The sequence below is a fragment of the Marmota monax genome, unplaced genomic scaffold (genome assembly GCF_021218885.2).
Source record: "Marmota monax isolate L192 unplaced genomic scaffold, Marmota_monax_Labrador192_F-V1.1 WCK01_AAM20220418_F8-fsc00015, whole genome shotgun sequence".
NCBI classification, from domain to species: Eukaryota; Metazoa; Chordata; class Mammalia; order Rodentia; family Sciuridae; genus Marmota; species Marmota monax.
In genome coordinates this window covers 6,382,218-6,408,412 of record NW_026692194.1, presented here as the reverse complement: position 1 = coordinate 6,408,412, position 26,195 = coordinate 6,382,218, and the positions used below count along the sequence as shown (strand labels likewise).

The following is a 26,195-nucleotide window of genomic DNA, read 5'->3' as shown; positions in this document are numbered from 1 at the left end:
TCATACATGTACTTAGGCTAATGAAGAACATCACATTCCACCGTCTTTCCTACCTCTATGCCCCCTACGTTCCCCTCCCTTCCCCTTTCCTCTTTGCCCTATCAGAGTTTATTTAATCCTCCCACCCCTCTTGCAGCATATTATGAATCAGCATCCTTATATCAGAGAAAACATTCAGCATTTTTTTTTTGTGATTGGCTAATTTCACTTAGTATTATATTCTCCAGCTCCATCTATTTACCTGAAAATGCCATGATTTAATTATCTTTTAATGCTGAATAATATTTCATTGTGTATATATACCACATTTTCTTTATCCATTCATCTTCTGACAGGCACCTAGGTTGTCTACACAGTTTAGTTATTTGAATTGTGCTGCGATAAACATTGATGTGGCTGTGTCCCTGTAGTACGCAGTTTTTAAGTCCTTTGGGTATAGACCTAGGAGTGGGAAAACTAGGTCAAATGGTTGTTCCATTCCCAATTTTCCAAGGATTCTCCATATTGCTTTCCATATTGGTTGCACCAATTTGCAGTCCCACCAGAAATGTATGAATGTGCCTTTTCCCTCACATCCTCACCAATACTATTGTTGTTTGTATTCTCTCTTTTTTTTTTATAAAATATTTATTTTTTATTTGTAGTTAGACACAATACCTCTATTTTATTTATTTATTTATCTGTGGTGCTGAGGATTGAACAGAGGGCCTCACACGTGCTAGGCGAGCACTCTACCACTGAGCCACAACCCCAGCCCCTGTTGTTTGTATTCTTAATAGCTGCTATTCTGACTGGCATGAGATGAAATCTTAGAGTAGTTTTTATTTGCATTTCTCTAATTGCTAGAGATGTTGTACATTTTTTCATATATTGATTGATTGTATATCACCTTCTTAGAAGTGTCTGTTCAGTTCCTTGGTCCATTTATTGATTGGGTTATTATTATTATTTTGGTGTTTAGCTTTTGAGTTCTTATATATATTCTAGAGATTAGTGATTTGACTCATTGTGGTAATAATTTGTTCCCATTAATAAGCTCTCTATTCACCTCACTGATTGTTTCTTTTGCTGAGAGAAGCTTTTTAGTTTGAATCCATTTAATGATTTTAATATTAATTTATTGATTTTAATATTAATTCTTGCACTATAGGAGTCTTATTATGGAAGTTGGGGCCTAATTCGATATGATGGAGATTTGGGCCTTCTTTTTCTTCTCTTAGGCACAGTGTCTCTGGTTTAATTCCTAGGTCCTTGATCCACTTTGAGTTGAGTTTTGTGCATGGTGAGAGATAGGGGTTTATTTTCATTTTGTTGCATATGGATTTCTAGTTTTCCTAGCACCATTTGTTGAAGAAGCTGTCCTTTCTCCATTATATGTTTTTGGCGCCTTTGTCTAGTATGAGATAAGTGTATGTGGGTTGGTCTCTGTGTCTTCTACTCTGTACCATTGGTCTACCAGTCTGTTTTGGTGCCAACACCATGCTGTTTTTGTTACTATTGCTCTGTAGTATAGTTTAAGGTCTGGTATAGTGATGTCACCTGCTTCACATTTTTTGCTAAGGATTGCTTTAGCTATTCTGGGTCTCTTATTTTTCCAGATGAATTTCATGACTGCATTTTCTATTTCTATGAGGAATGTCATTGGGATTTTGATTGGAATTGCATTAAATCTGAATAATGCTTGGGGTAGTATGGTCATTTTGACAATATTAATTCTGCCTATCCAACAAAAAAGGGAGATCTTTCCATCTTCTAAGGTCTTTTTTAATTTCTTTCTTTAGCATTGTGTAGTTTTTACTGTAGAGGTCTTTCATCTCTTTTGTTAGTTTGATTCCCAAGCATTATATTTATTTGTTTGTTTGTTTGTTTATTTATTTATGTATTTTGAGGCTATTGTAAATGGGGTAGTTTTCCTTGTTTCCCTTTCAGAGGATTTGTCACTGATATACAGAAATATATACAGAAATGCCTTTGATTTATGGGTATTGATTTTGTGTTCTGATTCTTGCTGAATTCATTTATTAGTTCTAGGAAGTTTTCTGGTGGCAGTTTTTGGATCTTCCTAAATATAGAATCATGTCATCGGCAAATAGTGATAGTTTGAGTTCTTCTTTTCCTATGCTTATCCCTTTAATTTCTTTTGTCTGTCTGATTGCTCTGGCTAGAATTGCAAGGACTATGTTGAATAGAAGTGGTGAAAGAGGGCATCCCTGTGTTGTTCCAGTTTGTAGAGGGAATGTCTTTAATTTTTCTCCATTTAGAATGATGTTGGCTTACGGCTTAGCATAGATACCTTTTACGATGTTGAGATATGTTCCTGTTACCCTTAGTTTTTCTAATGTTTTGAGCATGAAGAGGTACTGTATTTTATTGAATGCTTTTTTTAGCATCTATTGAGATAATCATATGATTCTTGTCATTAAGTCTGTTGATGTGATATTATTACATTTATTGATTTCCTTATGTTGAACCAACCTTGCATCCCTGGGAGGAACCCCACTTGATTGTGGTGCACTATTCTTTTTGATATGTTTTTGTATTCGATTTGCCAGAATTTTCTTGAGAATTTTTGCATCTATGTTCATTAGAGAAATTGGTCTGAAATTTTCTTTCTTTGATGTGTCTTTGTCTGGTTTTGGAATCAGGGTGATATTGGCCTCATAGAATGAGTTTGGAAGTGTTCCCTCTTTTTGTATTTCACAAAATGATTTGAGGACTATTGGTATCAGTTGTTGTTGTTATTGGGTTTTTTTTGTTGTTGTTGTTGTTGTTCTTCTTCTTCTTCTTCCTTCTTTCTTTCTTCTTTCTTCTTCTATAAGGTATCAGTTCTTCTTTAAAGGTCTTGCAGAATTCAGCTGTGTTTCCATCTGGTCCTGGGCTTTTCTTGGTTGGTAGGCTTTTGGTGGCATCTTCTATTTCCTTGCTTGAAATTGATCTGTTTAAATTGTATATGCCCTCTTGATTCAGTTTGGGTAGATCATATGTTTCTAGAAAGTTGTCGGTGTCATCAAGAATTCTATTTTATGTAGTATAAATTTTCAAAATAGTTTCTAATTATCTTCTGTATTTCAGTAGTGTCCATTGTGATGTTTCCTTTTTCATCACAGATTTTAGTAATTTTGAGTTTTCTTTCTCCTTCTCTTTGTTAATGTGGCTAAGGGTTTATCATTTTTTTTTTATTTTTTCAAAGAACCAACTTTTGGTTTTGTCAATTTTTTGAATTGTTTCTTTTGTTTTAATTTCATTCATTTCAGCTCTGATTTTAATTATTTCCTGTCTTCTGCTACTTTTGGTGTAGATTTGTTCTTCTTTTTCTAGGGCTTTGAAATGTAATATTAAGTCATTTATTTGTTGACTTTTTCTTCTTAAGGAATGAACTCCATGCAATAGACGTTCCTCTTAGTACAGCTTTCATAGTGTTCCAGAGATTTTGATGTGTTGTATCTGTGTTTTCCTTCACCTCTAAGAATCTTTTAATCTCCTCCTTGTTATTTTTTGCAACCCATTGTTCATTTAATAGCATATTATTTAGTCTTCAGATGTTGGAGTAGCTTTTATTTCTTATTTTATCATTGATTTCTAATTTCATTCTATTATGTTCTGATAGAATGCAGATCATTATATTTGCTAAGAGTTGTTTTGTGGCATAATATATGGTCTGTTTTAGAGAAGGATCCATGTGCTGCTGAAAAGAAAGTGTATTCTCTCATTGAAAGATGAAATATTCTGTATATGTTAAGTCTAAATTATTGATTCTATATTGAGTTCTATAGTTTCTTTGTTCAGCTTTTGTTTGGAAGATCTATCTAGTGATGAAAGAGTTGTGTTAATGTGACCCAAATTTCTTGTGTTGTGGTCTATTTGACTCTTGAACTTGAGAAGAGTTTGTTTAGTGAACGTAGATGGTCCATTGTTTGGGGCATATATATTTATAATTTTTAAGTCTTGTTGGTTTATGGTTCCCTTGAGCGGTATGTAGTGTGCTTCTTTATCCCTTTTGATTAACTTTAGCTTAAAGTCTACTTTATTTGATATGAGAATGGAAACCCCTGCTTGCTTCTGCAGTCCATGTGAGTGTTATGATTTTTTTCCAACCTTTCACCTTCATTCTGTGGATGTCTTTTCCTATGAGATGAGTCTCTTGGAGGCAGAATATTGTTGGGTCAATTTTGTTTATCCAATCTGCTAGTCTATGTCTTGATTGGTAAGTTTAGGCCATTAACATTCTGGGTTATTATTGAGACATGATTTGTATTCCCATACGTTTTTGTTTATTTTTGATATTTAACTTGACTTGGTTTCTCCTCTGATTAGTTTTTCCTTTAGTGTAATACCTCCCTTTACTGATTCTCATTTTTGTTTTGCAATTCCTCTTCATGGAATATTTTGCCGAGGATGTTCTGTAGTGTAGGCTTTCAAGTTGTAAATTTTTTTAACTTTTGTTTATTTTGGGAGGTTTTTATTTCATCATCATATCTAAAGCTTAATTTTACTGGACATAAAATTCTTAGTTGGCATCCATTTTCTTTCAGAGTTTGATACATGTTGTTCTAGGATCATCTAGCTTTCAGGGTCTGGGTTGAAAAATCTGTACATATTGGTTTCCCCCTATATGTAATCTGATTTCTTTCTCTCATGACTTTTAGTATTCTCTTCTTATTCTGTATGTTAGCATTTTTATTATAATGTGCCTTGGTGTGGATCTGTTGTTATTTTGTACATTTGGCATCCTGTAAGCCTCTTGCATTTGGTTTTCCAATTCAATCTTTATGCTTGGGAAATTTTCTGATATTATTATTATTTTTTTTAAAGAGAGAGGAGAGAGAGAGGGGGGATTTTTTTTAATATTTATTTTTTAGTTTTCGGCAGATACAACATCTTTGTTTGTATGTGGTGCTGAGGATCGAACCCGGGCCACATGTATGCCAGGCGAGCGCGCTACCGCTTGAGCCACATCCCCAGCCCCTGATACTATTTTATTGAATAGATGGCTCATTCCTTTGGTTTGAAACTGTATGCCTTCCTCTATCCCAATAACTCTTAGATTTGGTATTTTGATGCTGTCTCATAATTATTGGATGTTCTGTTCATGGTTTTTACTATCTTCACTGTGTGGTCAACTTTATATTCCAGATTGTATACTTTGTCTTCATTATCTGACATTTTTCTTCCAAGTGATCTTCTAGTCTGTTGGTTATGCTTTCTAATGAGCTTTTAATTTGGTTTATTGTTTCCTTCAGTTCAAGGATTTCTGACTGTCCCCCCCCCCCCAAGAGTCTCTATCTCTTCCTTGAAGTAATCTTTTGCTACCTGTATTTGCTCTCTTATCCCTTTAATGGAATGATCAATTTTTGTTAGTATTTGCTCATTTAAGTCATTATTTAATTCACAGATCATTTTAATTATGTGATGCTGCAGTCTGGCTGGTCACAATTCAGGAGCCACTTGTCAAAAGAAACGAACTTTATTTTTAGAACACACACACCACACCACACAACTCTTCAGGAAAAACCCTCAGAGCCCAACTGCCACCACTGGCTTCCCACCAGCCTCTCTACCTCCCCCCATCCTCCTGCTCTTGAGGCTGATTGGCTGGGTCGTGTGGGCAGAGCCAAAGAAATTCCTCCAATGAGCAGCTCTGTGGTCTGAAAGGGCGGGGAAACAGCCCAATGAGCATCACCGCAGAGGAGCCAATCTGTTGGCAGCTAGAAGTTTGCTGGGGCCGCTGTGAGCCAGTCATCAGCTGGCAGCTGGAAGTTTGCTGGCAGCTGGAAGTTTGCTGGGGCCCCTTCGGCTGTGGCTCTCAACAATGTGAACATTATGAACTCCTTCTCTGACATTTCATCAACTTCCTGTCCATGGATTCTGTTATTATAGTGTCCTGGTTTGTTTGGGGCACTTTCCTCCCTTGTTTTTTCATGTTGTCTATGTATCTTCCTTTCTTGCAGTGTGGATCTGAGATATTACAGTTTCTACCCTATATTCTTGTAGTACCTGTGCAGATTGTCTGCACCTCACCTTGATATTGGGCTTCCAGACCTTGCTGGTGTCCCTCAATGTATGCTACTGCAACTAAAGGTGGTGGCGGCAATAGCCAAGATTACTTGAGATAATAGTGGAGGTGCTCCAGTATGGATGCAATGTCTTACAGAGGATGGGGCTTAAAGGGTAGGCCTTACACTGTCTTTGGGATGCCTGCTCTGAGATGCAGCTGCTTCTGGGCCCTGTCTCTTGTCAAAAAGGTAGGGGCTACTATGTGGTGGAAGGCTATGGCGATATCTGCAGTGTCCTAAGATGGAAGTGGGTTAGGCTTGGGCTCCCAAGTGGGAGGTGGCAAACTCAGGCCTGGTTGCTGCGTATGTTGGTGTGGGTGGATGTGGGCTGGGCCTGAGCTCCCAAGGTGGTCTGCTGAATGGAAGAGGCAGTCCGGAGCCTGAGCTCCAGTGTGTGTCAACCAGTGGCAGGATAGACCTAGGCCTACTGTGAGCCTGGGTTCCCTGCAGATCCACAAAAATTTTATTGTACTTCAGTTTTACCTCAGTAAAGCTACAGAAAGAAAAAAGTTATCCATGAAAATCTTTAGAATTCAGTATCTTTCACAATTTTTTCCTATTTATGTTCTACTTCTCTAAAGAAATCCAATCTTCCATCCTCCTCCAACATGCCAGGCATATTTCTACCTCTGTCTTTGCACATCATGTTTGCCTAGCCTGAAGTTTCCTCTTTCCCAAGTCTAGCTTGCAAGGCCAGGTTTAATATTTACTTCCACATATCAGAAAAAAAATGATAAATTACATATCAGCATTAGTAAATACTTTTTAAGTAAATAACTCAGTCTTTCATAAAATGGCGAAGGAAATCTGCAAAATGAAACATGAAAAATTTTTTTTCCTCTACTCTTAGATTCAAGGCCGGGGGCCCTGCAGATTAAACTGGCAGAAAACAGATTAATGGAAGAAATGATTTGTTATGTTTGTATGTAGAGGACTTTATAGAAAAGAAGTGAATACCCAAAGAAACCTTAGAACTTTGTAACCCTCAGAGGAAGATTGTGGATATGTGGAAAGACAAAGGAAAAGAGAATTGAGCTTTCTAGGGATGGTAAGTTATAGGAAGGTAGTGGAAGGGTAAACTTGTGGAAGATAAGGATTGTTTTAGATAAGGTTTTTATATAGATTTCTGCCATTCCAGCTATGGGCTGATAAGAATCTGGAGTCCTCTCAGGTGATTTAAGAGTAGTTCTGCTTTTCCTGTATAAAAAAAAAAAAATAGGGGTGGGAACTCCTCAAAATTCTCTTTAGGTAAATATGGGGAAGTAGAGAGTTTTTCTGTGGTTACAGTTCAAGATAATCCTTATGCCATCATAGCGTTTTGGGGCATCATGTTGTGATTCCCTTCAATTTATAATAGCCCCTATGAATGTCACACAAGAATATAGTTTCTGGAATCTTTTGAAATAACAAAGGTCTGGCAATACTGGGTTGAATTTTCTACCAATAGTAGGCTAGAGCTAAGAAATGATTATCCCTTTAGATGATCCTTGCACTCACCACTTCAGTCCCACCACTCCTTGCTCTCTTCCCCACATTACTCTACCTGACTTTAACACTCTACTTGGCCCTCCTGACCCATATGCAATTGAATTTAAAATAGTAGCTATAGAAATACTCTGGAGAACAAAAGGGCAGTTTTCCAAAAAGAGAAGTTACTAAGAGGTTATTAAGGTGCTTGATAATCAGTGTCTTAATAGCTGAGAGGTGAATTTATACTTAACTTTCTACCCACCACTGAGTTGAGACAGCTGTGGTGATCCTCCATTAGCAGTTCTTGCAGTCACACTGGAAAGATTCCAGACATGTCGCTCAGAGTAGCAGGTAAGAGTTTATGAGAAGAGATATATAAAAGGAAATATGGGACACTCAAGGGAGAGCGTGGGTCTTCTGATAGAGGAGAGGGCTAGAGTGCCCCTCCTGTCCTCCAGCTTTATTGGGAGTCCCAAGGAAGTTTCCAGAGAGTCCAGCCCAGGTCCACCTCTTGATTTCTAATGACTGTGGGATTGCATCAGACTTCCACTGGTTCTATATTTTATCTCCCTGAATTCTGGAATCTGGTCTATGTAAAGGCAAGAAAAGTAACCCCTTCAGGGCAACTTAGGTTCTTATTAGCAGGCTTTCAGGACTGCATTTTTCCTGTAGATAACAGGTTGTTTGTTGAGAAATATAGCATATTCTATTGAGTTAAGCCAGGCAGAGCTGAAGGTAAATTGCCTTTTTTTTTTTTTTTTTTTAAAAAAAAAATATTTTTAGTTGTAGATAGATACAATACCTTTATTTTCTTTCTTTCTTTTTATGTGGTGCTGAGGATTGAACCCAGTGCCTCACACGTGTTAGGTGAGTGCTCTACCACTGAGCTACAACCCCAGCCCATAAATTGCTTCTTAAAAGAAAGCATGTTGGAGTCAGCACAGAAGGTCTAGTTTTATAGAGTTATTCCCTTAACTACGTGTTCTACTGTTCATATCTATTACCTTTCACTTCCAAGTTGAAAGTAATCATCAAGAATAACTCATACAGTCAAGAAATTTGTAATGTTTTGAACAACCCACAATAAAAAATTATAAAAAAAAAAAAAGAATAACTCATACAGTAAGTATAACTGAACATAATAGATTCTCTTCTTGACAAGTGGAAAGCCAATGAATACAACCAGAAAATAAAAGAATGAAGAAAAGATTGATTACTTGCAGCAAGTAAGGAGCTGTGGTGGTCCTCCATTAGCAGTTCTTGCAGTCACACTGGAAAGATTCTTTGCAAAACAGTACTCTCCTCAAACAAAGAAAGCAAGGATATTTTATTAGGGAAACCTATAAAATATTCATATTCATACAGGAAAGCACATGTGGGATGGGCACATTCTTGAGCATGCTTAATTGAGAGTCATAAATCATATTCAAAAGGAAGATGGCAGGCACAAACCTTTCTGGGCAGGGAGTTTGGTATTATAATTGTCATTGGAGGAGATCCCAAGAGGTCCCAGAGAGGGTGCCTCACTTTAAGACTATGGAGTCCTTGGTGGATGTGATAGAAAAGAATTTCAGCATGCATCAGATATTGAGGGACAGAGATTTATTTAGGAAAGCAAGGAGTACACATTCAAAGGAGATTGTGGTGAAACCAGAATTTGAGAAGAAACTACATTCCCTGCTTCTGTTAGCGAATGGGGTTTATGCAGGGTACAGGCTTCTGCAGCCAATAAAGTGCATTTATTGGACTGCTAGACACAGCAGGTAATATCTGCCGACATCAGCCCCAAGGGTTGTAGCTGACAAAACTAGATTCTTTGCTACTACCTGTTAGCACAAAAGGACTGGGCCTGATGCAAACTTCATCGCAACCTTTTATTCAGGAATGAAGTTTCATGCCAGAACGGGTTGGGCAAGAACGGGGGTGACACCGGTGGACCCACTTTCCTCGTGGAAAATGAGCCACTAAACAAAGAAGGGGATTGGACTTCTTTAAGAGGTGACTTAATAAATGAATGTGTCAGTTTGGGCACTCAGGAACTTGGGGGTCTGTTTTATTGGGCAGAATGGGAGGGGGTCTGGGGTCAGTGGTCAATATTTGGGATTTATCTTACTGGACCAGATGGATGGCCTGGGGTTATGGTTGGTATCTGGAAAGGATTTGTTTAGGGAAGGATCAATGCTTTGGCTTCTTCCCAGAAACTCTCATTTCAGATATCTCCTATCTCCTCCCCGGGGCTTGTCTTATCACTGGGAAAGAATGTATTGGGAAAGAATCAATGCTGTCAGTGTGTGGCTTTCTTTTTCACTCCCTTTTCCCAGGCCTCATTATTTTGGCGTTTGTCATTTTCCATATCTAATACTACCGAATTGTGTGGTACAGCTCTTAGTATCACAGAAAACCCTGGTAACTCAAGCCAATTTTCTCCTGGATTCTTGTCTCACAAATCTGAAGAATAAAATTCATAGACAATAATAGAAGGCAAGAGTAAATGGAGCAGGATTTATTTAAGTGAGAAGAGAAGAGATAGAACTCCCTCCATGTGGAAGGGGACCTGGTTGCAGGATATTGTTTTTGTTTGTTTGTTTTTGGTGTGTTATCCTAGGACATATATAGTTTTGGGGTATGAACATTGACCAGAATCTGTGTTAAATGAAAAAGTATCAAGGCCATTGGTCAAAATCTATGTTACACAGGTATTGAAAAAGCATCAAGGCTATTGGCTATGACCTTTGGCCTTTGAGTTTGAATCCTTCATGTAACTCTGTCTTCTTCAGTGGTCCATCTTAAGAGTGAGAAATAATTTCGGGGTTCCCAGGCTCTTCTTTTAAAGGGAACTTGGTGAGGGTGGCAATGGGAAGGTACATGAGATTGACATCAGTCTGGTGATCACAAAATGGTTTACAGTGGCCTGGTAATTCCTAGAATCCTAAGATTGATTCTTTTCCATTATTTGATCAATAGATAAAAATGTAAGGAAAGTACCTTATGTTATAGATTTTATATCTCCATTTTCTCAATCTATTACAAAAATACTTGTATTTATAGGCCAATTAAACAGTGTACAGGGCAGTTTTTGTAAGTGGGCAAATTTCCAGTAACTTTAAGATTGTGAGTGAAGATTTATAGAAATTTGGGGAGGGATAGGTCTGGGAGAGAGAACTGGCTTGGGGAGGAAAGGTATGAGGAACTTTAGGACAAGGCTTTTAAAATGTAGTCTTCTTTTCCTTCCTTTTTTCTCCTTTCTACCTTTCTCATTTTATTTCTTCTATGTCATAATTAGCAAAGTTTAAGTCACTTAAAAGAGTCAGAGTGACTTGGTAATGTTGGCTGGTTCCTTGTATGTTTCTCCATAGACTCTTAGCTGAAACATAAAGAAAAAACAATTTGAAGGCACATTAACAGTCTTTTAAAAGGGCAGCAGCTTTTTTCTCTATAAAAGTATAGGAGTTTGCCCCCTATGGGTGCTTACCTTGTTTAGCACCAAAAAATGAAGGCATTTAATCATGGAGCAGAATACCAAGAAGTGAAACACAAGAAAATAGTTTTTTGTTCTTGGCCCAGTGAGGTAGGGGATAATCACTAAAATTGGCTCTTAGCTGGACATTGTTTCCAAACACAATAGATTCTCTTTTTGAAAAGTGTGAAGCCAATGAGCACAACTGGAAGATAAAAGAATGGAGAAAGAGTGCTGCCGGGTTTCTGTTCTCACGACTAAAAGGCTCAGGGGTTACTCCAGTTGAACTGGGCTAACTGGGCTGCACGAAATAACCACACAAGTGACACAAATACCTTTTTCATTGGGGTCGCTGTGACAGCTCCTCTGACCTTAAGGGTCCACAGAAAGAGAGCACGCGCTGACCCCCTTTATTGAGGAGAAGCTATTCAAATGAGGCAAGGGGTCAGATTTCAGGGGGCTGGGTCTATCTTCATGATGTCCACTGTCAGCAGGTTGACTGACATCTGGGTAGGCCACACCCAAAGGCACAGTAAGAGAAGGGGACACACACACAAGGCACTTCCATGGAAGATTCTGTCCTAAACGGGTTATATTACAAAGGAACAGGTGAGTGTAGCTCCACCCATGGGGCTGTAGCAAGACACACCCATGCACGAGACACCATCCCTCAAACCCAAGAAGGGTAAGCTCTGCCACATTTCTGTGATTGAGCGCCTCAGCACCCAGCCGGGGAGTGTGACTCAGTCACAAGCAATGTTGGTCTCCCACAGAGTGCCAGATAGGCCTTGCATGACTGTAATCCTAGATGGCTGGGAGGCTGAGGCAGGAGGATTGAAAGTTTGAGGCTAATCTGGACATCTTAGTGGCACCCTGTCTTGGTATAAAAATTTTAAAAGGTCTGAGGTAGAGTGCTTGACCAACATGTACTAGGCTTATGAGAGAGATTAATTACCCACAAGTAAGGAGAATACCAAAGTTCTGTAAAACATTGGTTTCCTTAAAGAATGGAAACATGGGGATTTTACTGGGGACCCTATTCATATTCATGTTCATATTCGTATAGGAAGGCACTTTAGTAGTGAGGACATTCCTGAGCACACTCAATATAAGGATGTACATTTCTGGGCATGCCCAGCTCAAGATCAAAGATCATATGTTAAAAGTTTAAGATGGTAGATATGGACACTTAAAGGTGGTAGACACATGCTTTTGGGCATGCTCAATTTAGTATTATAACAAGCCAAGTTTACTCTAGGTATCTAAAAGAAAAAGATTAGCTTGGTGATATTGGCTGGAGGAGCTCCCATTTTAAATTTCTCCAAAAAGATTTTGCTGAATCAGAAGGAAAGAATTCTTTGAAGGTGTGTTAATATAGGAGTTTGCTCCTAAAGGTGTCATTTGAGGGGATCATTTCTCGAAAAGGTGGGTGTTTCTTTTAGGAAACAATATGGAAGGAAAGATTTAAGAACAACTAATATACAGGAGCAAGGACTCATGATAATCTTAAATGTAGTTAATTTTGTTTGTTCTCCTTTGAGCTTCTTAACATTTTGATTAGCATGTGTAGTTAGTATTTCCCCAGTGTTTTAAACATTTTCAAGTTCTTTTATTGACTCACTAAAACTTTCTAAAACCTATGAAGTGGGACAGACTAGATTAAGAGAAAATAAGGCTTCAAGAGTTTAAGTGAATTACCCAAGTTCCTCTGAATATAAAGTGATAGAATTAGAAGTAGATCCTAGATCTGATTTCTTGTTTTGTGTTCTGTAATTTTATACTGCCTAGGTCTTCATTATCTGCCTATAAATGATGTCATCCTCCTTTTGTAAGTTACCAAAAGCCAGAGGCTTTGATGTTAACCATAGCAAATAGTAATGTAAGAGGTGAATTTTGGAACTAGGTCATCCTCTATCTATAATTCTTTGCCCCTTTGAATAAGGTACTTGGGTTGTAGCTAACAGTTTTCTGATGACATCAAAAGTATTATTCTACATGTCTACCATAGTAGACTACACATTCTATTGAAATTACTTTTGTAAGTTGTTTTAATTTATTCTCTCTTTTCCATTAAAATTGGAGCTCCTCAATGGCTGAGACTCTGCTTTTTAAAACCGAATTCCCACTGTCTAGAACTGTTCCTGCCAAGTATAAAACATTGAGTATTTTATGCCTATATCAATGCTTAAGGTTTTGTGATCCTTATGTTAAAAAATGGCTGCTGAAAGTCAGTGTATGTTGCCTTTTGTAGGTATACTTTTTCCTTTAGATCTGACAGAGAGATCAGCCCTGTAAGAGAGTGTGGACTTTGACTGAGATGTTTGGAGTTGAAACAGTTTATGTGGTAAAGTTTCTGTGTTAGATGGCATACCTATTCAGTGCTACTTGTACTTTTACCCTTTGTAGTGTAGGAGAGGAAAAATAATTTCTTAACCCTTCATGAGTTCTTACTGTGATGCTCTATTAAAGAAGATAGATTAGCAAGAGAAAAACAAGTTTAATAACTTACATAGCTCCAATATATAAAACAAATAACCCAGAGAGATGAGTCAGTCTCTACAGTAGACCTCAAAGAGGTAGTTTAAACTTGAAGCTTAAATACCATCATTCTCCAAAGTAAAGAAAGATGTGGGAAAAGACCTGATTAACATGCCCAGGAAAGCACCAAAAAACAAAGGTTAAGATTTACTATGCAGATTTAAGTCTATGCTTTCTGCATTAAGAGCCTTTAGTGGTTTAGTCATCCTCCTCTTGCTGCCATAGAGAGGGTACCCTTACAAATGGAGATTTTCTTTTTAGATATAAATTTCTCTTACAAAAGGATAACTGTGTTTTCAGTTTCTCAAAATAGTCCTTATGCCAAAACGGTTATGTTGAAGTGGCATATTCTGGTTTCCTAAAGTAAGTTTTGGGATGCAGTAGCCACCATTGCTTATAAGACACTTTAGTTCAGAGCTTTCCAAGAGGTGCTATGTCTCAAAGTTTATCTATCATATGAAGGGAGAGTTTGAGATGCACCGCTTTTTAAAATTATAGTTGTAGTCTGAGACTGTGGACTTCATTCAGTAGAAGTCTCCCACATGGTAAGAGTTCTTTGGTAGTATAGGCAAGGGAAATACACAGACATGTTTGAACCAGTGCATCAGCAACTCTGCTATTTCTGAGAGCAGAAAGTATAAAACTCCAGATTCTAAAAAGGTTAAGAATAGCTTACTGTTTAGTCCTAAAACTGTCACTTTCTTCCTGGTTGAACCTGGCCCTTTTTGATTCATAATATTAATATAGTAGGTGGTCTTGTTCAATAAAAACCTCTATTTAGAAGGGAAAATAAGGTAAACAGTGTGCCTGATCCTTGGAAGGATAAAAGACTCTTGGAAGAGCACAGAGCTCTCAGGATGTTAAGTAACACTATAAAAACATGCAGGAAGGGATTTACTGTTTGGGGCTTGTTGTAGCCTGAAGCAGTTGGTGTTTTTCATCAGTATGAGAACTTTTTTGTTTCTTTGGGACAATGTCAGGCCCCAAGAGTCTTTCACATGGCTGTCACTATTAAGAGCCAACTGCCTTTTTGGGGAGAAAACAGAGCAGTTAGTCCAAGTATTTAGTAGGTCTCTTTATAAATATCAAGGGACATGATATGTGTAACAGTGTAGGAAGAGAGCCTAACATTTATTGAGAGCCTGTTTCATACAGGAAACAGTGGTGGGGACTTGTACATGAGTTATCTTAAACACTCTTACAAAATAGGTATTATTTTTTCCATTTTTTATATTTGGAAACCAAGAGTTAAGAAAAATATATGTTCCCCCACGGTCATGAAACTAATAATGTTAGAGCCAGATCCAAATCCAAATAGTCCAATTATCAAATCATTGATTTTTTCCCCCCTAATATTGCTTTGGGTTCCATAGTAGTGATTGGAGAGGGCTCAATTCCTGACTTTCCTATAGAAGGAGAGGGAAATGGGGTATAAAATAGCAGAATTTACATTCACAGACTCCTTTTTTAACCCTACCACTCAAAATGCTTTAAATGTACGGAAGTTTTAAACATCATATGACAATCTCATGAGTGATGCAATTGTTGAGACTAAGGGAACTTCCCTTGTCTTCTGTAGGTTTGACTGAAAACAAAAACAATTGATGAACATGAGCTATAATAAACAAATATTTTAAATATATTTATTTAATTAATATAAACAAAATAATGTGCAAGCAAATGGGAGTCATCCAAAATATAAAAACTCAAACAAGAACTAGGTGGTTGAGGCTTATATGTGCTTTTCACAAGGGAAAGAGAAGAATAACTAAGCTGGGGTGGAGGTTATCATAGAGGGTGTGAATGCCTAAAGAATAGACACACTAACCTGAGACAAATTTCAGACTGGGCTTTCTTCTGGAAGACCTGGGCTTTCTTCTGGAAGACCTGGCCTTTAGTGGATAAACTTTAGAGAAAAGCCCCATCCTGTACTTTGGGAAAAAAAGAGAATCAAGACACAGGGTGCAAAAGGAAAGGCAGGGAGATGTTGAGACTACTTTAGATTAGCATGTCAAAATACTATACTTTGGGGCATCATTTTTTGAGCCCCAGCACATCAGAGTAATGAGAGATGAGCTTTTCTCCCCAAATTAAAGATATCCACAAAAGCTGGGCATGTTGGCCCATGCCTGTAATCCTGGAGGTTCAGGAGGATGAGGCAGGAGGATTATGAGTTGAAAGCCGGCCTCAGCAAAAGTGAGGTGCTAAGCAATTAGTGAGACCCTGTCTCTAAATAAAATACAAAATACGGCTGGGGATGTGGCTCAGTGTTCGAGTTCCCCTGAGTTCAATTCCTGGTCCCCCACCTTCCCAAAAAAAAATCCAGAAAAGTATTTGTGGTGCATGCCTATAATCCTAGTGACTTTGGAAACTGAGGCAAGAGGATTCCAAGTTTGAGATCCACCTTGGCAATTTAGCTAGACCCTGCCTCAAAATAAAAAAGGGCTGGTGTTGTAGCTCAGTGGTAAAAGCTCAGTGGTTCAATCCCCAGTACCCTCTCCAACCAAAAAAATAAATAAATAAATAAAGTATTTGTGAATTTCTGGAAATTTCCAAAGGGGCCATTATATCCAAAGGAACGGAGACTAATAATGCCTTCAGGTTATAACATTTTCATTGTCATGTATTTAGATTTAACCTGAATTAAGAGTTCACATTTCTAAAACTGTTTAATGTATTTCTCAGAGGAAAGTCTCAAACTTAGGGCCTCTGCCCTATAGACAATTATTTGACATACCATTTTAATGTTCATGTTACAGTATTTTTACTTTTTACTGACAAAAATAAAAATAAAGGTTCTGTTTTAGAATTTTTTGTTTTTAGATCACAGATGTAAACCTTTATTAGCTTTACTGGAAGCCCCTCCTTGCATCTTGAAATGAAGAATACAGGGATTTTCTTGTTTGTTTCATTTTTATTTTTTTACTCCTAAGGAACACATGACTTTCATTTGCAGTTCCAGCTGATGGAGGGGGTAACAAATCACTTTAACACGATTTTTTGCATTCCACTTTGATGGAATATTTGAGTTAATGGCAGAAAAACTCAATTTTTTATTCCAAATCTTACAGTGGGTTTATATTTTAAAGTTTTACAGATGCTGTAGTTCTTGTTTTTTTTTTTCTTCTTCTGTTTTTCCAATCCCTGACATAGAGGTTTCATTTAACATAAATGACTTTATTGATATTTTCTCAGAGATGGGGAAGTTGAGATTACCATATCAAAACAACAGATTTGAAATGTTCTACCTACTAGCTCCCTTGCCTTTTTACTAAGAGCAAGGAAATTATGAAAATAAAATATGAATGGCATTTGAACTGTGGACTTCTGATTTTTTTTAATGTTATTGTTGAATATTAAAATTATCTTTCAATTTGGTTATAAGAAAAGTGCTTGATTTGGGTATTCTCAGGATTGACAGTGATGGACAGAGAGGAAGGAGAGTTTGCACCTGAGTTCCTGACATTTTTAGTCAGAGTGCTCATTAATAGTCACCCAAGCAGGTGCATGTTCTTGGCAACTCTAGTTCTTGTTTGCATTTGTGCCCCGTCATACTCTTCTACTGAGCTTCTCTAGCCACTGTCACAGCCAAAGCTCAGAGGAAAGGATGTTGCTGCTGATTTCAGGCTGGCAGTGAAGTATGTTGGCCAGTCTAGATTGCTAGAGGTACAGTGTGTTAGTGGCAGAGTAACTACTTATTTTTCCCTTTGGAAAATAAGAAATACTGCTTAACTAACAAATATAATTTTAATGTTGGTGTAAGGTACCATGGCAAAATCAGAGACATAAGAAATAGTTTTGCCCCCAGAAACTATTGAGTTGCTTTAGATGTGTTATTGTAAAATCCTTACACAAACCTCATCAATTCTGTAAAAATCATTATTTTACAGATTAGGAAATTAAAACCTAATCAACCACACAGGTAGAAAGTGATAGAATTTTGATTTAGATTTTCATTTAGGTTTGTACAACTTCAAAACCTTTGTTTGCTAATCATTGGAGATAGGAATCAGTAACTAGGCATATACGCACACAGAGAATCAGACACTATAAGAGCGTGTACAAGGGGCTGGGGATATAGCAAAGCTAGTAGAGTACTTGCCTTGCATGCACAAGGTCCTGGGTTCAATCCCCAGCACTGAAAAAAAAAAAAATACTGTGTGTGCAATAGTTGTTACATTTACAAGATCACTAAGTTTTTTTAGAAATTCAGAAAGGAACAGGTTTATTTGAATGAAAAAAATAAGAAAATTCTCATTAGGGAAGTAAGACTTACTCTAGGCTATGTAAAATTTAGAAGTGAGGACTTTCCTTGTGGGAATAATAGTATGAGTAGAAGATAATAATGACATCTGAACCGCAGTATGTGATCATGACTTTGGTTTCAGACTAGGAAAAAACAAATCTGGGGCATTCATAAAATTTGAATATTGTCAGAATTAGATTAATAGATCATTAGTATAATTGAATATCCTTCATCCCAAATGCATAGAACCAGAAGTTTTTCAATTATTTCAGATTTTTTAATATTTGCATACAATAAGATATCTTGGGTCTGGGTGTAGGCGCACATTGTAATCACAGCAGTTTGGAGGTTCTGAGGCAGGAGGATCAGCAACTTAGTGAGGCCCTAAGCAACTTAGTGAAACCCTGTCTCAAAATAAAAAGTGAAAAAATGGCTGGGTATGCGCCTCAATGGGTACTGAGTTCAATCCCTGGTACCAAAATAATGGGACTATACCCAACTCTAAGCATGAAATCCATTTATGTTTCATATATACCAACCTATTCGAACAACCTGAACATAATTTTATATAGTATTTTTAGTGAACCTGTGTTTTGACTGTGACCCAAGTGTGAATTTTCCCCATCTGGCATCATGTTGGCACTCAAAATTTTGGATTTTTTAGTATTTCAGATGCCAGATTTTTGGATTATGGATGCTCAACCTCAATTTATCAATATTTTTGATTTTTTTTAATTTGTAGATTGACACAGTACCTTTATTTATTCTTATGTGGTGCTGAGGATTGAACCCAGTGCCTCACACATGCTAGGCAAGCACTCTACCACTGAGCCACAACTCCAACCCCAATTTATCAATATTATATAACTGGCTATAAAAGAGAATGTTCTCATCTTTAGGAAATTTAACAATAAAGTAAGTTTAATATATAAAGGAATAAAGGAGCATGACATCCCACACTTATTCTCAAGTGGCTGTGAGAAAAGTAGAAGATAAAGCAAATATACCAAAATGTAAATAATTGAATAACTGGTGAATGTGGGTAAAAAAGAGTCATATTTTTGTTATATTTTATGTGTATTTGAAATTATGCAACAACAAAAAAAAAAATGTCAGATGTCTTACCTTCTATAAATGTGGCTAAAATTCTCCAGAAACTAGCAAAACCTAGCTGATGAGGCAGTTCAACAAGGATTTAAGGTTCATATTCTATTTATGCTTCCTCCTTTGGCAAAGAAATTTGCCAAACCAAGTTAGTAAGACAAAGTAATTTCACAGAGAAAATGCATAAGTCATTTTTTTAGTCAAGATGTTTTTCTTATATTTCCACTGGGGTCATAACCTTACTTTTATGTCAGGTAATTAGTTGTTTGGCTAGTAATATCTTCCCAAACAGTATTTTTCCTATATAATTCATATTTCTTATTTATTAATATAAGCTTGAGTAACGTGCTAAATGTTTTCTTTTTAATGAAAGGATAAGCTACAAAGTCAAGAATTATTTTTTTATCTAATTATTTATGTTTGTTTATTTATATCAGTGTATATATTACCTGCATTCTCCTTATGTTTTAGTGGTTGTCAGTCAAGCCTTGATCATGTTATGTATGAGTGAATCAGGGCTCTCTTTCCCTTTATTCCACCCACCTAGTCCTACTTGAAATATTTTTTTTAAGCTGTAGTTGGACACAATACCTTTATTTTATTTATTTATTTTTATGTGGTGCTGAAGATCGAACTCAGTGCCTCACACATGCTAGGTGAACGTTCTACCAGTGAGTCACAACCTCAGCCTCACCTAATCCTACTTATGAAGCCAGAATTAAAGACAGACAGATAGGCCAGTTTGGGTCTGGGAAGTTGGAAACTACCTGTAAGGGATTGAAATGTTAATTCCTTTAGACCCCTTCTTCCACCCTTGTAGTTATAAAAGTTGTTAATTAATATGTCGAGGGCTGTTTCCTGCTTGGATCACTCCATCCTCCTGTCCATCTGCTTCTCGCCTTTTGGCCATCTCACATGGGCCATTTCCTGGGCCTAGATAAGGGGAAGAGAGCAGGAGAACAAAGGAAGCCAAGGACATATAAAAAAGGCAGAACACACTTACTTCTTGGGATACCAGGATACCAGCTTCCCCGTCCCAGGAGAAGCCTATGTTACCCATTTTAAAATAAACCCTGTTTTATATGCTTGCTTCTTCGTGCTTTTCTAATGTTAAACTTCAACATGTGAGGAAGCAGAACTCGTCACCAGTAACCAGCAGTATCACTTACTCTTCAATTAAGGAATAGATGTGGGCCAATATGAAGGATATTAAAGGTTTAAACCCACAATTTAATATATTCATCTTGCATTCCAAAAGTGCCTGTAAATTCTGATGTGATTTTTAAAAGATGAGTAATTTGATGTTCTTGGATCAGACAAGAAGACAGAATTAGGAATTCCTCCTGATTACAGATAGGAGAACACTGGGTGTAAGCAGATAATTTGGTTCTATTAATTTAAGGAATCTCATTCTCAAAACTTCATCACACTTTGGTCCATTGAATAACAAAGGTAAACCTTGCTTCAGCTCTCCTGCTGATGGTAATAAGAAGCTAGCTATCTTGTGAATCTTCCCTGCCTCTCAACCTCCATACCAACAGAAGAGAAAAGAGACCATTGTAAAAACTTAATCTCTTTAAAATGTGTTTCTCTGGGGGCTGGGATTGTGGCTCAGTGGTGGCACGCTCACCTAGCGTGTGCAGGGCACTGGATTCGATCCTCAGCACCACATAAATGTAAAAAATAAAGATATTGTGTCCACCTAAAACTAAAAGATGGATATTTGAAAAAAAATAAAATATGTTTCTCACCTGAGTACATGAGTATATTAATAAGCTGTATTGCTGCCCCATTACACTACTGTTTTCCAAATGGAGCCAGGACGTAATTATCTATAAATGGGTTTTATTGGTTACTATAGGTTGACTTTGAGTATCTGTTTGGCAACACTCAACTGTCCTTTGAGTCTTTCTTAAAATTTAATTGAATCAAGGGTTGGAGTTGTGGCTCAGTGGAACAGTGCTTGCCTAGCACATGTGAGGCACTGGGTTTGATCCTTAGCACCACATAAAATAAATAAATACAAATACAGGTATTCTGTTCATCTACAACTACAAAAATATATTTTTTAAAAAGGTTAATCGAATCATAGAATAGCGTTCATGTGTGGGCACTTAATAACTATTAGTGATGGGGTTTAAGTTGTATATAAATGTGAGTCAGTCTTGTCGAATAGTTAAGTGCTCAGGTTCTAAAGCCAGTCTTGGATTTAAAACTGACTCTGCCACTTACTACTTGTGTGGCTTTGAACAAGTTATATATTATCTTTCCTACCCTGCAAAATGTGATAAAATTATCCTTACATGAAATAATGTGTGTACAAGGTTTGATATTTAGTATGTATTCAATATATTAGCCCTTGTTAGTTATCATTACTTATTAATGTTATCATTATATTTTATTATTTTAACTATAATTTTCTTTCCTTGAATTTGCTGATGTCTTCAGATTTGTCAGCCTTTTCCTACAATCTCAACTCCTATCTTTCATGCTTATTTTTCTTTAATAGTGGCATTTCATTTCTCCCAATGGCCCAGAGACGATCCTTGTATTCCATCTACCTCCAAACTTCTCTGTTCCCTTCACTACTTCCAAAGTCTACTGCATGAATGGTGATGACCAAGGAAGAATCATACTTCTTCCCTAGTTAGGACCTGATTGCTAGCTGTGTCTTTTGCAAAGAAATAAACTTTTAAATTGTAGTTTATAGACTTTGGGCAGTTTTAAATAAATGATGCTTATTTTTTTCCATAAGTAGGGTCACAGTGTATCAAAGCCTACAAAAGAAAGACTTTTCTGACAAAGTCTTTCTGCCAGATATGACTTGAAGATCTGCTTTGAGTCAGATGAGCAAATTTTGTCTCTTCCTAGTTAACAAAACTGTTATAAGGATCAAATGAGATTATGCATGTGAAAGGGCTTTCTAAACTAAAGCACTGTGTTAATGTGAGGGCTGATTATTGCATTTGAACAAAGTCCCCAGCAAGTTATGTCAGAATTCAACTCTAGACTATAAAGATGCAACCTCCTCTCTTCTTTTCCCCCTGCATACCACCTCCAGAAGTTTGCAGTAAGCTACTTCTTACTAGAGGGGCAGGTAACTGACTAACTTCATGTGTGACTATAAGTCCTTTCTCCTTCCCTCAGGCCCACATTATTCTGTCACAGAATGTGTGCCAAATCCCAAGTCTAGACTTTAGGACACAACATGGCAGGCAAGGCACTTAATAGGATGTAAGAAGAGATGTAATTAGGATGTAATTAGGAGAGATTTCTTTGTGCCATTTTCTAATCCCTGTCCTGGCAGCACTATAGATTAAATGATATTTCAAAATAAAGTTCGGTGAGGGTGAGGCCAGATATGGCTTCTGTCAAACTGGGATGGCAGACCTGGCCAATGAGCAAATGGACTTTCTGTATTTGTATTCTTTTTTCTTATTTCTGAACTAACTACTAGAGATTCATTTTTGTACAACATGAGCAGCAAACTAAAAGTGAAGCGTAAGGTTGATGTCCTTGTCATATCAACCACAAATACCAGATTCTTGATAAGTGCAGGACCCCCTAAGCACTGGGGGTTGTTATTGACTAAATCGTGCTCCCCCCATTCATATGTTGAAATTCCATTCCATACTACAGAATATAATTATTCTTGGAGATAAATTCTTTAAAGAGACAATTGAGTTAAAAGAACATTGTGCTGAGTTCTAAATGAGTTGTGTCCATATGAGAAGAGAAAGTCACCAAAGGTGCTTGTGCACAGAGAAAAGACCACATGACAAGATGACCATCTACAAGTCAAAAAGAAAAGGCTCAGAAGAAACCAAATCTATTGGCCAATTGATCTTGGACATCTAAGCTACAGAAAGGTGACAAATTTCTGTTGTGTAAGCCATCCAATCTGTGGTATTTTGTTATGACAGCCCTAGAAAACTAATACAGGGGTACAAATTGGAAGACATTTTGCAGTTGGGAACCCCCAAAATCAATCTCCAACAACCCCAGCTCCCCACCAAAAACAAAATATAAAACTTTTCTCCCTGAATTAACATATTCTGAATTTGAAAATCTTTCTGTCCTTGATCATTTCAAACTTTGTCTTTCTTACATAGCTTTATTTGCTTCTTCTAGAGAAGGGATAGAGATATGTTGCTTTCTTATTTTCAAACTATGCCTGTTTCTGCTTAATGATACTGTCGTTAATAACGTAAACCACATTGAGAATGCTGGAAATAAATAGTTGGCGCTGTTGGTAGAGTATGTTGGTTCTTCCTTTAATTGAAGAAAACCCACAATCCCAGAAATGGTTTGATTGGTACCACTTCTGCCTTCCTTCCTGCCAAGGAGTTTGTCATTCATCATTGCTCTCCTGTTTTTATGTTAGATGTATTACACCATGTTTCTGATCTTAATCTGTAGGTTATTAGAAACCCCTAAGAAAGCAAGTGCTGTTGCGTAGTTTGTGCAGCTTCACTAATGATGTTCAAGTATGGTGACTCTAGATGACTTTAATTTGTGGGGGAGGGGTAATCTCAATTCCTTTCATGTAAATATACTGTGGACTGTTTGCAAATGAGTTTGCTCTAGTATTTACCTCATTAGGAATGATGATGAGTTCCAGTTTGAATTTCAATCTAAAATGAGCAACATTCTTTTTTTATTTCTTTTATTTTTTTTTTAGTTGTTAATGGTCCTTTATTTTATTTTGCTTATTTATATGTGGTGCTGGGAATCAAATGCAGTGCCTCACATGTACAAGGCAAGCGCTCTACTGCTCAGCTACAACTCCAGGCCCAACATTCTTTCTTTAATGTTCTAGGAGTTTTGTCATTTGGTTTCTGAAAGATTTAAGTGAAATTTCTCTTTCCTTCAGTGTGGTTTGCCTTGCAGCTATTTAATAGTCTTTCCTTAGGTACTCTGTCCATTGTCAAAAATTAGCGTGCCTTCCTGCAGATCAAACCAGAGTACCTAAAAATAGTTTTATACCAAAATATTTTTCAGCCAAAGGTTTTCAAAATACAGAAAATCTTAACAGCTAAACATTAATTCCCGCCAAAAAAAAAAAAAATGAGAAGTTGTAAAATAAACCGGGGTATGATGTTTTGAAAAAAATATAGAAATTATCCAGCGATTCATTGGTATTCAGCTTTTAGTGTTTATATAACTTGGCTACGTTTTGTTTTGTTTTGTTTTGTTGAATATTTCTAAAATTTCCTGTAAAGGTTTACTTAGATCCTCATGCTCATGTACACAACATAAAATTTAGTATTCCTAATGAATTTTTATTTTACTAAATGTACCCTAATCAAATTCAAAAGTGACCAGACTCAAGAGTCAGATGGGTTGCATCAAACTGGAAATTCTGGCCTTTCCATAATTGGGGCATCTCTGGGTGGGTTGGTTGGTTGGTTGGTTTCTTATAGTAAAATGATGATCAATGGTATGTCTCTTTCATTATTCCCTGACTTATAATGGGGAGTAGAATGCATGTCAGGCTGTTTTGAACACTCTGGGGGAAAATAATAGTGTTAATCTTTTTTTTTTTTTTTTGGTACATTGAACCCAGAGGTGCTTAACCACCAAGCCACATCCCCATCCTTTTTAAAAAATATTTTATTTTCAGACAGTTGCTGAGGCTGGCTTTGAACTTGGGATCCTACCATCGCAGCCTCCCAAACTGCTCGGATTACAGGCATGCACCACTGCACCCTGCTAATCTTTAACTGTATGTAATTTATCCAGTGATAGGTCCACTCCACCCATTCTTGTAAGAACAAAACTATTTTTTTCTCTTTTAGAAATAAGTCAGCATTGCCTGAGCCAAAATACATGTTTCTTTTGTCCACACATCAGCAGGAAAAGCTTGTCTAGTTTTCTTCTAAATCATGTCTGTATCTTGTTTCCAGCTAAGAAATCTTAAACCTAGAGAAGAATCTTGACATATTCCATTTTTTTCTTTTTTTTTTTAAATTTTTTTAGTTGTAGATGGACACAATTCCTCTATGTTTTTTATTTATTTTTATGTGGTGCTGAGGATGAACCCAGTGCCTCACATATGCTAGGCAAATGTTCTACTGCTGAGCCACAACCCTAGCCCCCCATTTTTTTTTCTTTTTTAGAAATTAAAACAACTTAGAGTTGACAGTGTTCTTGCAGTTTCATTGCCTTGTTAGCTCACAGCCCCAAGCCTATAGATAAAAGTGAAAATACAGGAGCAAAAGGATGTGTATTTTGCGGGTAAGTTGTAGGTGGTTGTGGGTGTGTATGTATAAATTCAGCCTTGTTTTTCTATAGTTTGGATCTGATTTGTCCCCCAAAGGCCCTTCTGTTTAAAAGACTAGTCCCCATCTTGGCACTGTTGAGAGATGATGGAAAGTTTAAAAGTGAAGACTAGTGGGATGTCCTCTGATCATTGCAGGTATGCCCTTGAGTAAGATAGTGGGACCATCTACCTGCTTCTGTCTCACTTCCCTGTGTGAAGTGAATAGGCCCGCACTACCTCCAAGCACTCTTACCCTAAGATACTGTGCCATCCTGGGCCCAAAGCAGAAGCACCAATCATTCATGGCCTGAAACCTCCAAACTGTGAACCAAAATAAACCTTTTTTAAAAAAAATAAGTTGATTATCTGTGGTATGTGTTATAGCAATGGAAAGCTTAGACATTTTTTTGAGTTTATCTTGCTAATTTCCATTTTGTAAGGTCCCTAGATTTTCCTAATGCCTAGCAGCCTTAGTGAATGGATAATTAGAAAGACAGGGAGGGTATGAATCAAGGGATCTGAGTAACTGAAGATATTTCACTATGGATATGTGTGTGCATCTGATAGGGGCTACTGGGTAAGGAAAGGGATTTGCGTTTGGTACTTTCCTCCTTTTATGTTTTGTTCCCACCTGTACAGCCTCTACCCCCAACCCCCTCTTAATGTGTAAACCATGAGCTTTAAGGCAGGCTACTTGAGTGAGTTCTTCCTGGGAGAAAATAAATCTGATATCATCATTGTCATCATTGTTGTTGTTGTTATTATTATTAGTGCTGAGGATTAAACCAAGGCCCTCTACCACTGAGCAATTCACTTGGCCAAATCTCCTGATATTTACTTAATTTAAAAGTGTTATGGACTGCATTACTGCTAGTCAAAAGTGTTTATGTTTCAAAGACATAATGTAGTCCTTTTCATTGAAGGGAGGAAAATATTTCAAATAAAAGGTCTTTCTGGCTTAATTTTCAAAAATAGTTGTGTGAAGTAACAGTTCAAGTTTCTCCCAATAATTCTAATCTCTTTCTATAAAACCTTTTGCAGGATTGCTGTGATATAGTCAGATCC

General features: G+C 37.1%; 1 protein-coding gene across 3 annotated transcripts in view; it reads left to right on the top strand.

Moving 5' to 3' along the window:
• Commd1 (copper metabolism domain containing 1) overlaps positions 1–26,195 on the top strand; it is a 167,915-nt gene that overhangs the window by 132,997 nt on the left and 8,723 nt on the right. The window contains exon 3 of one of the 3 annotated variants that reach the window (XM_058572823.1): positions 24,492–24,593. The exons of the other annotated variants lie outside the window; for them this stretch is intronic. Within the exon in view, the coding sequence (XP_058428806.1) occupies positions 24,492–24,584 (93 nt within the window). The 3' untranslated portion in view covers positions 24,585–24,593. The remainder of the gene's footprint in view (positions 1–24,491; positions 24,594–26,195) is intronic. 3 annotated transcript variants of the gene reach the window in all.